At 39.9% G+C, this 16,910-nt stretch overlaps 1 protein-coding gene across 2 annotated transcripts in view; it reads right to left on the reverse strand.

Annotated features, from left to right (window-relative positions):
- Positions 1-16,910, reverse strand: part of elp4 (elongator acetyltransferase complex subunit 4) — a 51,471-nt gene that overhangs the window by 23,652 nt on the left and 10,909 nt on the right. For both annotated transcript variants that reach the window (XM_086174787.1, XM_086174788.1), the window contains exons 7-9: positions 14,488-14,676; positions 10,407-10,515; positions 8,178-8,284 (exon numbers count right to left, since the gene is read on the reverse strand). In XM_086174787.1, coding sequence (XP_086030913.1) covers positions 8,178-8,284; positions 10,407-10,515; positions 14,488-14,676 — 405 coding nt within the window. The remainder of the gene's footprint in view (positions 1-8,177; positions 8,285-10,406; positions 10,516-14,487; positions 14,677-16,910) is intronic.

Here is a 16,910-nt window from a genome sequence, read left to right on the forward strand (position 1 = left end):
GTCCAACTCATGTGCCCTATCAAAGGGGTTAGGGTCACAAACTTTTCAATAAGGCACCATTATTTTGCCCTCTAACATACCTTTTGAAGTGTAGACTGTCCTTCTCTTGGCCTTCTGACTCATCTACAGAGTGCAATTAAAGTCTATTCAGGACTCTCTATGCGTACTAACTATCCTCCATCATCTGGCCAGGCCTTTCAATGGCCACCTGTGAACTCTGAAGGACAGGGACATTTGCCCTCATAAAATTCATGAGCACTGCTACATTCAGCTGCGAGCTAACATCCTTCAATAGTCTACACTGCTTTAAACAACTCTGTGTTGACTGTTGGGTGAATCCTTTTTAAATACAACCATATTCACTGTGGCAGGGGTTAAGTAGGTCCTGTGATTAGCTGAAACAAATGCCTTTTAGTGTGCGTGGAGATAAAGAGGATCATGAGAGCTAATTTGTTTTCATTAAGCAAGGACTTAGCAAAAATTGTGATTGGTGATGGAGCAAATGTTGCAATGAAAAGGGTGGTGCCCAACTAAAAAAGCATCACTAATAATGCAAATTGATGACTAAAGGAAGCACATATTGTAGTGTATACTATTATGAGAACCCATTGTTCTCTAAATTGTAGCAGCTCAACAAGAGTGACAGATGCTCCTTTTGGAATTGTTGCGTCTCATCTGACAGGGAAAAAGTATCTGTTCAAACTAAGGGGTGTGAAAACCATTGAGCTCACCTGAATATATTTTGATCCTCCTTAAACATAATATCTGCACATTTCTACAAACTACCCCATCCAATTGCTCACAATTTTGCTCAGTGCCAAACTATTAAAGACAGAGAACAATTGATTTGAACATTTTGGAATACAGACCTTTTGCACAAGGAACAATTAAATATATTCATATTAAAACAGGAAAACTAGTAGAATATGGAGTAAGAACACAGACAAATACATACACACTCCTCCTCCTGACCCCCTAGGACACTGCGCGGTGAGAGTGTGGGAAAGTTATTTTTAGGTCCCGAGCAGAGAGCCTTCCTGAGTTTGATGCTCCTGCTCCGGATCAACATTCCACCTTTGAACCCCTGCGACCATGGAACTTTGTGCCAATGACGGCAATTTTAAATTTCTTTATGGTGCATCAGCAGCGTTTTAGACACCTGATATGTTTCTATTTATTTTTTGATATTAAGCATCTGGTGTATTTGCCTTTTGAATAAAGAGTACTTCAAAAAAACAAACATCTACTCTACTCACTAATTTTCAGTGATTTTCCTTTGTCTCAAATAAAACATTCAGGCATGTTGATTCACTTTGACACATACAATTATAAGACTTGTCTTTACTGTGGATGATAGTATCTCAGTTTAACAAGATTTTAAGACTTGCAAAAGAATGTATGGACCCAAGGCAAAATTAGGCTCTATTTGCCACAGCAGAAGAAATAATGATAATATGATTCAAAATGCAAGGATCTGGTGAAGACCCAGTTTATAAGCACCAGGGGGGCTATGACTGCCCAGTCACTACCATTATGCTAATGCAAAACCCTCTTTGAACAGACGTACATATACTACATAGTACCACAAGACCTCATGGATGTGGGGTGACATGGAAGTTATAGTCTCTCTTCCATACTCTCTGTAATGGGAGCTGAAGACAACTTGGGATACTTTAATCAGGACTGAGTCAAATGTGGCCAGTCTAGTCTGATGGGGGCTGAGTGGTGCATGGACCATGTTACGGGTTCACTGCTCACTGATGAAACAGCTTCACTTCCAGGGCGAGTTCAGGCAGACCACACTTTTACTCAGCCTGGCAGGAGGAGCAAATATGCCCAGTTTTATTTGGCTTTAATACTGTCTGTTTGCAAGAAACAACATTTCGGCATTGTGTTGATAGAACATAGGAGGCAGAATTGTTTGGCAAAGTACCAGATATTTTCTTGCTCAAGTTAAACACAGCCACCAAGTGCAATTCTAATATCACTTAGGTGTTTTATTGTATAACATTGTTTTAGTAGTTGATTATTAGGATTTCTGGGCCTTGACCATACCAGAACACGTATAGACTGCACATTCCCTTGAGTTGACAAAAATTGAATTTCCAGCCACAGATTGCCTTGCGAAATTGGAATTTGTTGACAGGCAATCATAATCAAACTTAAATGAAGTTTAATATACTTCAGAAATATCAAAGTTGTTTATTTAGTGAATATCAATTAAATGTATAAACCAGTAAAACAAACAAATACAAATGAAACATTTGTCTGAGACACCTGAGTATGAATATAGACCTAAGAAGCAGAGTATTTTAAAAACACACATGCACATTTCCAGAATAGATAAAATCCCTGTTAAATAATAGATGCACATCAGATGTATGTTGTGAATATTTTTCGTCTGAGTCGTCCGATCGCGTGCCACTGACTGGCCCTGCACTGAGTTCACTCTCTCTTTCTCATACATGCACAAACCATAAGCACACCTCATTCCAAAATGCGACAGGCTGACGCGTACCAAGACAGGAAGAATAAATTATTCACAGGGAGGATTATTTAAAAGGTCCTTTCCCATCTGATTGTGATTCTTAGGGTAAGTTGTAAGATAAGAGAAAGATTTTATGGGGAACCTTACAATATCTTCGTATTGTATGAAATTTAATCTAAATCTAGGAGTAATTATTCTTATTCTCTAATTGAAGTAAATACTGAATAAATCAATAAATATGTTCTCCAAAAGAACTTTTCAGCAACGACCTTTACATGATTTCAAGTGCCAAACATTATTTGAGATATGGGGAAACAGATATATGACCAGATATTAAATACTAACAAATACATACACAGACATAAAAACAAGCCTGGAACACCAGGTCTCTGTCTAACTCTGGCTGCAATCCACAATTCTTTCTTTCCCTCTTTTTATTTTTCTCTCAATAAAACAGTTTAGTGCCCCTGAGGAAAAGCCTTCATTTTAATTAGATCTGACCTGAGAATCACTTAACTGCTCCTCTCTGCTTAAGTTCTCCCCCCTCTTTTCCAAGCCTCCGCTCTGTTCGTCGCATAGGTCCATTAACACCCTTCCCTCGGCACCCACAGGCTTCAACAGGGGGCAGACACAAGCACTGTCTTATAGACGTTTTGGGGACATGCCAAGAAACATTAACCTACTCAACACACCTCCATTAGACTTGTTCTTGACTTCTTCTAAAATCGTCTTTTCCATTCTACCGTCAACATCTTCATTTCAGTTTAGTCGATTTTGTTTGTCCTTTTTTCACTTTTAAAATGTACATTTCATTAGTTATGAGTTCATGTTACACTTGACAGGTACAGTAAAAAGAATTTATCTGTACAATTTGTGAATGTCTATGTCATTGGACAAATGAAGATTTGTTTGTTTGTATGAAGGTGAAGTTGATTGTGTGATCCATTCAGTTTCTGGAAAGACAGCATGCAGTATCAGATGTCGTAAGATATATTCCAATGAGAGAAGTTTTGCATTGCTGTAGATGTAAGTGATTAATAAATATGAAATAGTCACTAACGATGAGATGGCGTTTTTGAGAATCAATGACAATGTCTGACTGTTTAGCGTTATTCAAAATGAAGTTGTTCAGATATGATCATTATCGTCAATATAACTTTTTAAAAAAGGAATTTCAAACGCTAAGCATTTTTTGATTTGTTCTTAAATTTAATTTTGTTGTTTGTTTTGTTGTTTTTATGTTGTTTTTGATACTGTGACAATTCCTTAGAAATTTTTGCTTTGGTTTCTGACGATTTTCAATGAATCAAATAACTTTTTTGTATCAACTTAATGTAAGGGCTTCTAAAATTTAAGTTAAAAGGTTTTAAAATTCTGGATTCTGTGACTCCATCTCTGATCTTGAATGGTCTCACCAATATGTTGCTTGGCCAGTGGTCTCAACACCCTTTCTCGGGACAATTGAATTGCTTTATTTTTCTTCCACCCAACAGTGTTCAGTTAGTTTAGTTTGATGAAAACCAGAGAGTCACACATCCAAACAGCATCACCATCAATATGCTCCTATTGTATCAATTATATGGATATTTAGTAGTTGGTTAGGAAATACAGGAAAGGGGAAGATGCTGAATATCTGTCAACAAATTCAAGCACACTTCCAGGCATTCAACGAATTCCCCCACAAGTGACTTTAACAATAAAGCCCCATCTCCACATGTTCCTGTAGAGTTTGGTTTGTTTCTTATGTTGTCTTTGCTTAATGTTTATAGGAACATGGTAAGTTAAAAATAAATATGAAAATACAAACACTGAATTCTTTGCACATCTCCAGGATACAGACCACATGCTAAAATGTGTGGGTGAAAGAGACACCTCCAGAAAGCCCCTAACAGCAGACTAATTTGACACAAATCCCCATTTTATACTGTATTTGACCCTGTGACCTGCCTCTGGCACCCAGGTACCCAACAGGCACATTGCCTGTCAGTTTAAGGGGTCAAACAAAGGTAAAAGAGTATATAACTGCATACCATCGGCATTCTTCAGAACTTCATCCTCAAAACATCTTGCATTGTGAAACCAGTGACAGAAGCCACTGTCAGACAAACAAAAGTTTACGGGAAATCTTGTGAACATTCAGTATCAGCATTGAGAGGATGTCTGTCACAGTTGTGCGTGCGCACATTTGTCAGTAAGTATGCAGCTGTATTACTGCATGAATGTCAATATCTTTAGGTGTGGAAGCAAACAATGTTTGTGTATGCGCTTATGAGTATGCGTTAATCTTGTCTAAACACCTAACGCTCCTCTACCTGCTCAGACAGGGCCATGGGTTAATTCTGGCTCCAGGCACCATGGCTAATAATTGCTCATCAACCGCAGCTTGAACTCTCTGAAATGACAGCAGTTACCATGGTAACCTTATCACAAACCCAATGAAACCCCAGTGGTTATGCCAAGTATGGGGTCACGAGTGAATGCATTAAAATCATAAAAATAAAGTAAAAAAAATTAAATCATAACAAATATAAATATGAGGGCTTTTCTTTGTGGGTAGAATCTGCACGCTGTGTGCTGGCAAACACTGTTCCGCATTCTCAGGGTGCTAGGTGATTGAGGTGTGAGTCAAACAGCCGCTACAAAATAAGTTACTAGCATGATTCCATTTGTGGCCCGGGTGACATGCTGCCACCTGGCCAAACTGGTAAGGAGCCAGTGATGTCATTCAACTGTCATTCATCACCACCACACATGAAATTGTCCTGGATTAAGTTTTACAACATGAAATGGGTTACAAATTAAAAATTCACCAAGTGCTATAATAACTGTACGGGCGACTGGCTGAGGAGCGCAAAAGAAACTCAGCGAGAGAACGCTCCATTACGTGGCCCCGGGCATGGTGGTCCCGCAGCTTGTGTAAATGAGGTGATTAGCAGGGATGGTGTAGGCTGTCACATGTCAGACACTGGGCTTAGAATCCAATCACTATCTCATGTGTCAATCAGCAGCCCACCGAGGCTGCAGACCTACAGGTCAAACACAGTATACAGTGAATCATACAGTCAGAACTCAGCAGTTGTTCTGCATGCAATCTTGATTTCAAGACACCGGGCAAAGATTGACTCATATCTTTTTTGACACCTTAATTTCAGGTGATGTTGAAATTAATGACATGCAATCACACCACGTGTGAAAATAATGAGGTTTACAATGACTAATTAGGTGCGTTTTGTACGTGTTTTGATTGATTTAATGCATGACTGGTGATAAGATCCAATGCTCTCTGGAAAATTCCCTCACACATGACATGCCAGAGACAGGTATTGTGATTGAAACTTCATAAGATATGTTCTCTTATACCAACAACTACAGTCCTTCTATGATTTTTTTTTTTGAATCATTACATTGTATTCGTAATATATTTAATTGTCACTCTGAAAATAAATTAATAAATAAATCAAAATAAAATAATAAAAATGTTTAAAAAATCTCAGCTGACAAAATGCGGTTTTAACGATACAGTGCTGGGATGTATGATACAGATGACAGGCCCCACAAAACTGAAGATGCTCTTGGTCTCTCCCCGGGGGGAGGGGGACGTAATACAGAGGACTAATTAAAAGACCATTGAGGATAACCACCTTGAATTTTGCAGACCTTATAAATCTGCACAGGATTTGGCTATTCAGGGATTCAGGGGAAAAGGAGGGGGAGAAGAGGGTGATGCAGACAAGCTGCGATGCATGGTAAAGGCTGGCAAAAAATGTGAAGGGTTTGACTATAGGATATGGGGAACTTTTGGGGGCGGGTGGGTAGTCCTTTCCGCCCCCTCACCTCCTGTCTGAGACAATGGGTCCCACCAAGAGCCTAGGACGAGAGAGTGTGATAAGGTAATGATAATGTAATGAGGACCAATCATGGGCCTGGGCTAAGAGGAGGGCCCCTTAATTTGTCTCTAGAGTGGTAGTTCAGTGACAGATTGATTACTCTGAGTGAGAGTGAAGACATGATGCATATAAAATGAATGTGTCTCCAACAGGATAAGAAGGAGAAAGAGGATGAGAATTCATAAATCAAAATTAAAGGAGAAATGGAAAAGTCTTGCAGTATTTTGTAGTGTACTGAGTAAGGCAGGTCAAGCACAGAAATAATATAAGTTATATAAAGACTTGAGATTTAACCATTCTCATAACTAGAATCTGTTTTTCCTTTAATTTTATCCCACTACATATATGTATATTTCTGTTAGAGATAGAAATAACACTAATAATACTAATAATGATAATAGTATATCCTTTTTTAATCCCTGAGGGCAAACACATTTTCTGCAATTAACCCCTCATGAGCAGTAGGCATGCAGTCTACCAGCACCAGGGGAGCAGTTAGGGGTTCAGTTTCTTGCTCAACACCACTGACTTTCTTGACCTATTTGTCTACCACTTTGGCAGGTTGACACTACTGTCAAGAAAGTGTATAATCAATAGTTTCACCTTGCATTTTGTCACCCAATATATGCACACAAAAGTAAACACCAGCTGGCAGTGCTTGGCAAATGTGAGAGACTCATTATCATCTGCAATTAATTTCATTTTATGAACTGGATGAATGCTGTGGTGACAAATGTAAAGTGCAAACAAATGTGGCCTTCATAGTAAAATAATTACTTTTCATCTAAATGACGCTCTTGTTTAATGTTAATGAATACATGTTGAGTCAGGAAAAATTCAACGGAATAATGACATTGCAGATAGGAAAAAAAATTGTAAACACACACACACACGCACGCACACGTGCACGCACACACGCACACACACACACACACACACGCACACACACGCGAAAGGTAATTTAACACATGGACGATGAGATGTCTGAACAACATTATAATGACTAAACAAATAATTGTGTGTAATTGAAATTACACACACTTTCAACAACTGGGAATTATTTAAACTAAAACTTATTCTATTGATGCTGCCCATCTGATGAGTTTGGAGCATTGATTGTTGTAAAATAACATAGCCCTGTAATAAATAGCCCTGTAATTGAACTGCACTAATAACTCTTCACTCCCCATTTGTTCACAATATAAAGTTGCTGATAGTTCTGCCTCTCTTAAGTGTATCTAACGCTTGCATGAGTACGTCAGTTTTCTCACTTTCACTTTTTAAAGTGAAAAGTTTTTCAAGCATACCTGTTGCCTTGGTTAAAAGAAAGTGTGTAAACTTACTCTCCCCTAACTCCTGATACTTTACTTTCAATGGCTCACTATATTCGGCAGTAATTGGAGTCGATTGATTTTTGAAAATGAAACTGCTATTTATAATAAGGAACACTGGTATATTTTAGACATTTCACAGAGATGCTGCTGTCTATTTCTTGTATAGAACTGTTTTGTTTTTACCACTCATAATGCTCCTTTAACTAAAATTAAGGACAGTACAACCAAAACTATAAAGAATTAATTTCTGCTAGGAATCAGCAGAGGAACAGTGCTATTGACATGTTAGTAATATGTGCCAATATTTACACTGGACAGTCCACAACTAACTGATTGTTGAAGTAGGTGAAAAGGCAGATTACTATGGCATTTCTTCACTGCCACAAGTAGGGATGATACAAGTGGAAGATCAGCGAACTAAATGACTAAATGTATGAATGTAGTACTATTTTACTTCAGACAACATACCTCAATGCTGAACTGCTTCCTCTTGAGCTTAAAAGCCAGGTCTTTATGGTCAGGAAGCTGGCTGGCCATACAGTTCAAGTGAGGTACCTGGTGCACATGTAGCAGGCCTGTGAAGAATAAAGTGAGCAAATTAAAGACCAATTGGGCATGTGAGCATTAAAACCATTTGCAATTGTGTGTTAATTCAACGTGAAGTCCATGTGTTAGAAAAAGTGCCCCATGTCCCTGCAAACATTTAAGGCTATTATTCTATGTTGATTTTTCACACGTGCCTCAAACAACAACTTCAAGGCTGAAAAGAGCTATGACCAGAGGATGAAATGGGATGCTACCAAGCATACCAGTCACAGCGGTTGCAGTCTCTGTCACCTCTATGCTCAGTGACTTCTGAGAGGGTGCACATCAGTATGAGCACATGGTTACAAATAAAGGGGGGTTTCCCGGACCACTGCCATCAAGTGCTCACAGGGGAGTTGTTGATGCTGTTATAATGAGCTGTAGGCTAAACCTGTTCCTTCTTGTAAGATGACATAACTTCAGTTACACACACACACACACACACACACACACACACACACACACACACACACACACACACACACACACACACACACACACACACACACACACACACACACACACACACACACACACACACACACGGTTTAGATGAAAAAACAGACAAAACAAAAAAAGTATACCTCTGCATTGGATGCTTTCTTTTTCACTTAGTCTGGCATGTAGATTTACAGTAAGGTTAATGTACAATGTGTAATTGATACGTTCGAGCAAGGAGCTTAAATGAATTCTGGAACTTCAAAAAAGTTTGCAGCTCACCATAACAATAGCCATTCCTCATCATCTCAACCATAAAGTTACAGTTTCATAAAACTGGAAAAGCACTGTAGAAGAGGGGTGGTATAAATGAGCGTGGGAGAGAAAAGGAGAGATCAAGGGAGTAATGGAGAAAGGGACACAGACAGAGAAAGTGGGGGATGGTGGGTTCTCTCCTCTGTGCACTTGGGTGAGTTCCCCTTGCATGATTTGCAGTGACAGGCTTCCCAGCATGCTTTGAGCAGCCCTGAACTGCTGCTGCAAACACGCACACACGTGCGTAAACACGCACTCTCACACTTACACCAGATGCGTTTGCATTCATGAACACACATTCAAACAATTGTACACATAAATGTATTTCATAACCTGAGCTGAATTCCTCTGGCTGGTTAAACAGAGAGAGCATATACTTTGGAACAAGACATTCCACTATCATTACCCTGCAAATGCAGAAGAACATTTGTGTGACAATTTTGTTTAAATAATTGGCTACAATGCATCTATGTTAAATGGCTAACTGCGTTTACACGGCAGAGGAATGTGATCGCAACGGTGTGCCGTATTTAAATAAAACATGTTGTTGGATGAAGCTAAAATCTGCCATTTAATGTTTTTACTCCTCATCCCTTCATCTGTCACAACCAAGGCTGTCTAACCCGGGGAGACGAGGGAGGGGGGAAATGAGAGGAAAAGCGCAAGAGTGATTTGGAGAGGCATGGCTAAAAATACCCCTCGCTTAAACTGACCTTTATGTGTGGAGAGTGTTATAGAGTGATAGAAAATAGGGACGCAATCAGGGGAAAGAGGGAATAGTCAAACTAAGAGGATCTGGAAAGCAGGGACAATCCGCAGTCCCATTCCCTTTCTTTCACTACATCTCCATGTCTCCAGTGTCATTTACAAATACCTTCCTCCCCACCGGAAGGAGGAAAAGACTTGCCCTCCATTTATTAACTGGGCATGCTGGCCATGGAGACATTGAGCGAGGGATAGAGAGATCGAGGCAGAGAGGAAGAGAGAGTGATGGTGAGAATATCGATTCCCCAGCGTTGGTCTGCCCTGCTCCAGAGCCTCAGGGGTACGGGACTAGGGATGGAGGGGGGTGAGGCAAGAGGGAGAGAGGCTCCGCTGGAGGGGGGAGGCAGGGATAGAGGGTTGAGGGTGCGAGGAGGAGGGGGTTCAGCGTGGCAGCTGAATCCCCCCCGGCCTGTCTACTGAGGAGCACGTCTGATTGAGCAGCAGCACACTAACACGCACTGACAGCCTGGCCTGCAAGGGGGCTGCCCTGCCTCCATCCACAGCCCAGCTACAGCCTTAATGCACTGCCTGTCTGTATGTATGCGTACTGGATGGAAAAGAGACAGAAAGATAAGAGTGTGTGTGTGTTCTTACCATGGTAATCTTTGTAGAGTGGGTTGGTCTCTCTCTCAGAGCCTTTAAATGATTCCAGGGCGATCGCATTGTCACATAGCCGGGTTATGCTGCCCATTAGAGATTTGTTCTGTAGGATCCAGAGAGGGAAGAGAGGGAAAATATGAGCAGGTAATTAAAAGCCTCCTGACGGGCCATCAGTGTTGCAATTAAATTAGGTCATAATTCCTGTGGCCAGGTCACCTCTGCCCATGGCTTAGGTGCAGCAGATGAAGTACAGAGGGTTGACAGTAATGATAAGGGCAACACAGGTGAAGCCAGGGCAGCAAATGGACAAACAACCTAACTTCAAATCTAGAAATAGGGCCCTGAAAAAGTAATTGAACAACAGTAAAACCATAAGTAAAATGACAACAATCTTATGAAAAGGGGGCTAAAAGCTTGTTGTTCTCAAACCTGCACACTGCAGGGAAGAGAACAGGGAGAAGGGAAGTAGGAGAACAGCAGAAGTTTGATGGGGAGAGCTCCCCCTACTGGTTAGGTTGCTGTCAAGACTGGGAAGAGGACAAAGCTTGGGTGAATATAGTAGGTAAGAAGAATTATATACAAAAGGGTGGAGAGGCAGAGGATAACGGGTGGAGGGACAAGAGAGAGGGACACTGGGATGGAGGGAGAGAGGGAGTCCTGCATTATTAATCGCTTTGCCTCTTGAATCATTCAAATCCTTCTCTGTGTGTTGGCTGCCACCGCCTAATGCAGTTTTCATGCCTTCATGTCTTTTCCCTACTCTTTCTTCTGACTTTCCTTTTTGTCCTACTTCTACAGAATGCATATCCAAACAGTCAGAAGTACCAGCAATAACAGGCTATCTCGGGTCATTCACATGTACCAATTAAAGTGGTCCAAAAATTACGGTGCACAAAATTATTTAGAAACACTAACATCCCCTTGTAGCCAATGAAGATTAACTAAAACTCGGTGCTCGGAAGTCTATGTCATAATGACTCTTCTTTGCTTACCTAAAGACAAAGATGAGAGTCTTTGGCAAAGACTTAAAAGATTCAGAGTGAGACAAATCCAAAATATCAACACAGTGCTGTTCAGTACACTGGCAGCCGAGAAGGAAGAGGTCAGAAAGAGATTCAACTCTTTAGCTGAAAGGGGTGATTGGCCACACGCTCACTTCCCCCGTACATACTTTTCAGCCTCGTTTGTAATTCATAAGGGGGATGGGACACGGGTTTATTCATTTTTAAAACTGAACATTTTTGTTGGTCCATCCAGCTCAGGTTCTATCACTGTAAATCGCTATAATGCCCAGCGCATCAGCTAACTACCATTAACTGATCACATCAAAGGGAAGCCCAAATAGGAGAGCTAGGGGTTTATCCAGTGTGACACTTGGTTTCATTTGTGTTCAAGCAGCACTATCTAGAAAAAAAAACAACACTATGAGCACTATAATGTTTCTAGGTTTTTTAATGTTTTTTTTTACCATGCACATAAGAATAAAAAATTGTTCCTTATTGGTCATAGGAGTCAGCTCATTAAAAAGTGTTCAAAATGTGAGGAGTAAAAAAAACCTGAATTGCTTCATTTTAACCAGATACAAAATAAGCCCAAAATGGTCTCAGTTAAATGTGCTCTCAAAAGTATAGCTTACCCAATGTTGCAGTGGATATAAAACGTTATGGGGTTGAGAACACAAATTTTTAGATACATTTTAAAAGTGAAAACTGATATAAAGCTCTGTCTTTTATTTAGACAGAGCTACATAAAATAGCAGTACAATCAACAATTTGAATGTAAAGCAATTTGGAAAAATATTTCTTCAGTTAATCACTGATTTAGCAAATAAAAAATGTTTGTCCTTTATGCTGCAGCAAAAAACAGAACTGATCCCTGACTTCACACCTAAGCAATGTAATTAGTCTCTTTCATCCAACATTACTATTTTTTCCAATGTAAAAAACTAGGATTTAGGCATAGTTCTTTTCATTTGAATTCAAAAATATTTTAACTTGTCTCTATTTTGGAGCAAATAAACATTTCAAATATTGAGTATACATTTCAACAGCAAGTCTTGTAATGTACTAAAAACAAACAAAGAAAAAAATCAAAAAGACTAATTTGACAGAGAATCAAAATGTCTTTGAAAGAGAAACAACAGTAGGCAGAGTAAAAAGTTATGACTAAAACAATAATTTGGTAGTTTATTAGGTATGTCTTCTGTATATTACTGTACAAATTATGTCTGAATATACCAAGCTAGCGACTAACATTCATGTATAGGTCAGACTACCAACATAGATTGAGGTGCAAGTGAGGTATATTTGGGAATCTTGAAATATCCTAGTTTAGTTTGTTTTTGTACACAATGGGTGTGGTAGCATGAAGTAGTATAGTAGAAAGGGACTGGAGTGGGACAAGCTAATTAATGTTTCAGATGGAGTGTGGCACTGGGCTGCTGTGAGGAGGCTTTCAGTGAGTTGCTCAGCTTCCCAAGCTGCTCAATAATGGATAGTGAGTCCACAGCAGTATTGGCCAGCGAGTCCCACACTTTCTGTGCAGAAAGTCTTCCAGGGGCCACACGCCCCACAATTAGCTTAACTAAGCTAATGATTGAAGCAGATTGACTGAGAAAAAAAGTCTACTAATGTGTCAATTCTTAGAGGTACCAAAAATATTAACTTTAAGTATATCCTTCACATTGTAATTACCTCAGTTAATAAAATATAATTCATCTGAAAATACTAAGGTAAATCAGAATCACTTTGTTAAATTAATTATGAGATAATTTAACACAGGTCCATCTTAACAGTCTTCATTGCTTAAATGTTGGCACAGTCAATCAAAATCTGATTCAATCCAAAATTTCCCCCTTGCCTCTTTTCCTCGCTTATTCACTTCTCTCCCCAGGGTAGAGAAGGGGGAGGAGGCAGATTAAGGGTTTGGAGGCCTGGCCAGGGAGGGACAGGAGGACCGCTCCCACCACAGCTGACATCTGCTAGTTAGCCACTCTACCTTTCTTCACTAGGCCAAGGCCACAGAGCACTGAGCATGTAGGCTGGGAGCCAGAGCATGTTGTGACAACACAGCTGTTCTAAAAGTTAAGCATCATCCTTTATCTTCTTAAAATGGGATCAAAAATATCTGAACATAAAATAACTATAAAGAGAGATCATTATAAGGAACAGTCTTAAAACTAAGTGTAAAACTGTACTGGTAAAAAGTCTCAGATGGCTTTTCTGGTGAGTGTGCTTCTATGGTCCACTGTCTAGGGGAAGACTGTGGTTTGCCATATGCCTCAGCAGATGACTCCACCCTCACACTGAGAGGCCAGACTGGACACAGACACATGCATGTGGACTTCAACCCCCCATCCCCTAAAACATATAAAACGAAACAAACAAATAAACGAAAAAAAAGACAAAAATAGAACAAACAAGAAAACTCAAAATAATTACAGGCACACACACCCCCAAAGGGATCTTTGTAAGAGACAACATGTTTGCATCGCCATACACCACACTGTGTTGAGCTTTGTGTAATTAAAACCCAAACATGCAAGCATAGATTCAGAGTCTTTTAAAAGAAGATAGCACTAAAATGCTTCTGATGTGGAGGAAGGTGTCACTTGCGTTCCTGGCCCACACAAAGCCAAAATTGAAGTGGGCAATAACCCAATTAAGTGCCTTTCAAATTGCATGCTCATCCTGGTAATACATAGAAATCATACACAAGCCGATTAGAAACACACAGTAATTGATTTGTGCTGCCCATTATATACACATAGAATTTAAACAATTCAAATTTATCAATTTGCTTAATGCTTTGAGGTCAATGGCAAGTGCAGAAGGACTTAGGAAGAAGATTTGAAAAAATAAAGGAGTGGGCTAGAAGTGTCTTTAATTATAATTTGCAACATTTACATTTTATTCTTTGAGACACTATTTAAGAAACTACAGACTCAAGTTTTTCAGGGTTTAACATGTAAAGCTTTCTAGTTCATTGTTATATCGGATCACAATCATAATACATTTTTATACAATATGTATTCCCTTATTCTGGTGAACCATGCTCGTGACAAATATCATCTTACCTGGATAAGATGTGAAGGCACTGTAACTACTGCAACTGCCAGTGATGACCTCAGCAAAGCTCGAAGTCCATAGAGGAAGGTGGTGAGGGCGTGACTGTGTCTTGGGTTGTCATGGCAACATAGGTCATCACCCCAGAGGGCAGAGCCAAGAGAGTGAAGCCCAATGCGTAGGATGTTGAGTGACTTTGACTGCAAAATTGAAAAAATTAATTCATGAAAATTCTGCAACTGAAATTTCATCTGAGACACGAAACTTTTAAAAACATTTACATTTATCGTGTGATCTTATGGTGCATTCATTTAAAGTTTATAAAGTACATACGTAACAATTTACATGATACTGTTTTTATTATCTGAATGGTGCTGCTGTTTTGGATAGTCTCCTTAAACTCCATGAGAGACTGGACAGTCAGCTCACCAGCACAGACAATTGCAATACAGTGCCCAAACGTGACTGGACACAACTGCCCAATCACAGAGGCCATCTGACATACACACAATGGACCTGTCAGACAGGCTTCCAATATGGCCGCCACCCAGAAACCCCAGCACATTCTTGGCACCACAGTGATGCTCTGCAGCCAAGGGGGCCTGGGTAAGGGTGGAGTGACTTCCCTTGAAACACCCCACCCCAAAACAACAGATCAACGGTAACCCACTCTCAAGAAGACAGAAAAAACTGGCCAAACTGTTGTGGGATATATATCATTGAATCTTAGAGAATGAAAGAGTTTGTCCCAAACGGTGAGAGGGCTTTAACCTTTAGTACAATTGTCTTTTGTAAGGGTTTTCTTCAGCATGTCTCCTGATTACTGAGGTGAGGCCAATGAGTGATTAACAAAGCTTTTGCTTAAAATCTGCACACTTTAGCATATTTAAACCTCACTTCTTCTAGCTCCATTTATCGCTCAACTTTATAATCAAAATCCTCCACCCAGCGCTGGATCACTTCCTCTACTGATAGTATACTTCAATTGGATCTTGATCAGAAGCACAGGCATCTTAGAAAAATAAACTTCATTGTTTTAGACAGGCTTTCCCCCCCACTGTTGGGTCAATTTTGCAAGGGAAAGCAGTCATGCTCGACTCTACATCATAAAAAGCAGCAATGCATTTCTCTACCTTATTCCACTTGTGTGCCAGTGCTGTGTTTGAGTTTGTTCTTTTTGTTTTGAACCATCAAATATGTCCTCTCTTTGCATACACAGATCTTTGGGGCAACAGTGTAAGACTCTATTTCTACAACTTGAACCTGGCATGGGGGAACTATGGTAACATGTTGCTGTGACAACATCAAGAAGAGAGGCCAAACCTAACTCCTATAGTTTAGCCTATAGAAAAATCAGGGAACAGTGCCAGTCGAGTCTAGCCAAGGACAAGAAGCCACCCTTGTGGAGTAAAAGCAGCCTGGGACTATGACTGGACTAACAAGAGCCTGTCTGACTAAAATTAAAAAAACTAAATACTGCAAGCTCAACTGACTTTTTTCTATAATAAACCTGCATCCTTAGCATCCAGAGCCTATTATAGCCCACACACACACACACACACACACACACACACACACACACACACACACACACACACACACACACACACACACACACACACACACACACACACACACACACACACACACACACACACACACACACACACACACACACACACACACACACACACACACACTTTCACCCATACTAGTTATTCTTGTGCCAGTGCCCATGTCAACTCTGCGCTGTTCTGAATTCCTAGACTGAGCCAACAGCATGTAAGGAGGCCACACTGCTTTAATGATGTCAGCAGTTAATCTGACGTGTGAGTGACAGCACTCTGGGAGAAAGAGTGTTGGGTTCAGGAGGTAAATCCTCTGTAAATGACAGGGGAAGAGGTGGCTTTAGGTGATGAGCTGAGGGTCACTAAATGCAGACACATACAAACACACAGACATGCAGGGGGTAACTTTGTGACTATATAACGTATATTTAATAATATGTAGTACATGACCAAATAGTTAAGTCAGAAGAGAAAAGTCTCATCATGTATAATTCTGTCACTCTATAGAGGGGTGATGTTATTAAAAAAATGTATGTCAAACGTAAGACACAGATGGGACACACTGAGGCCAACCAACACAGGTGATGTAGAGGTAAACAGACTCAAATCAAGTGATAGCTGAATGTAGCAGAAAGGCTTAGAGACTATGACAAACTTTTTTATAGAAGTCTCTTTGAGCAAATATCACTAACTGTAAGCAAAAGCCCATTTTACAATATGTAATGTCAGTCATTGTGGCAGATATTCAAAATTGTACCAGTTGGGAAAAAGATTGTTTTACTTATTAAGAGATGTTCTGCCTTTTGTGTTGAGTCCCAACTCTACATTGATTTGCAAAGCTACAGTGCAATTTGCTAATTCTTTTT

This window comes from Fistularia commersonii, chromosome 27 (genome assembly GCF_037954325.1).
Source record: "Fistularia commersonii isolate RoL2024-O1a breed Wild chromosome 27, RoL_Fcom_v1.0, whole genome shotgun sequence".
NCBI lineage: Eukaryota > Metazoa > Chordata > Actinopteri > Syngnathiformes > Fistulariidae > Fistularia > Fistularia commersonii.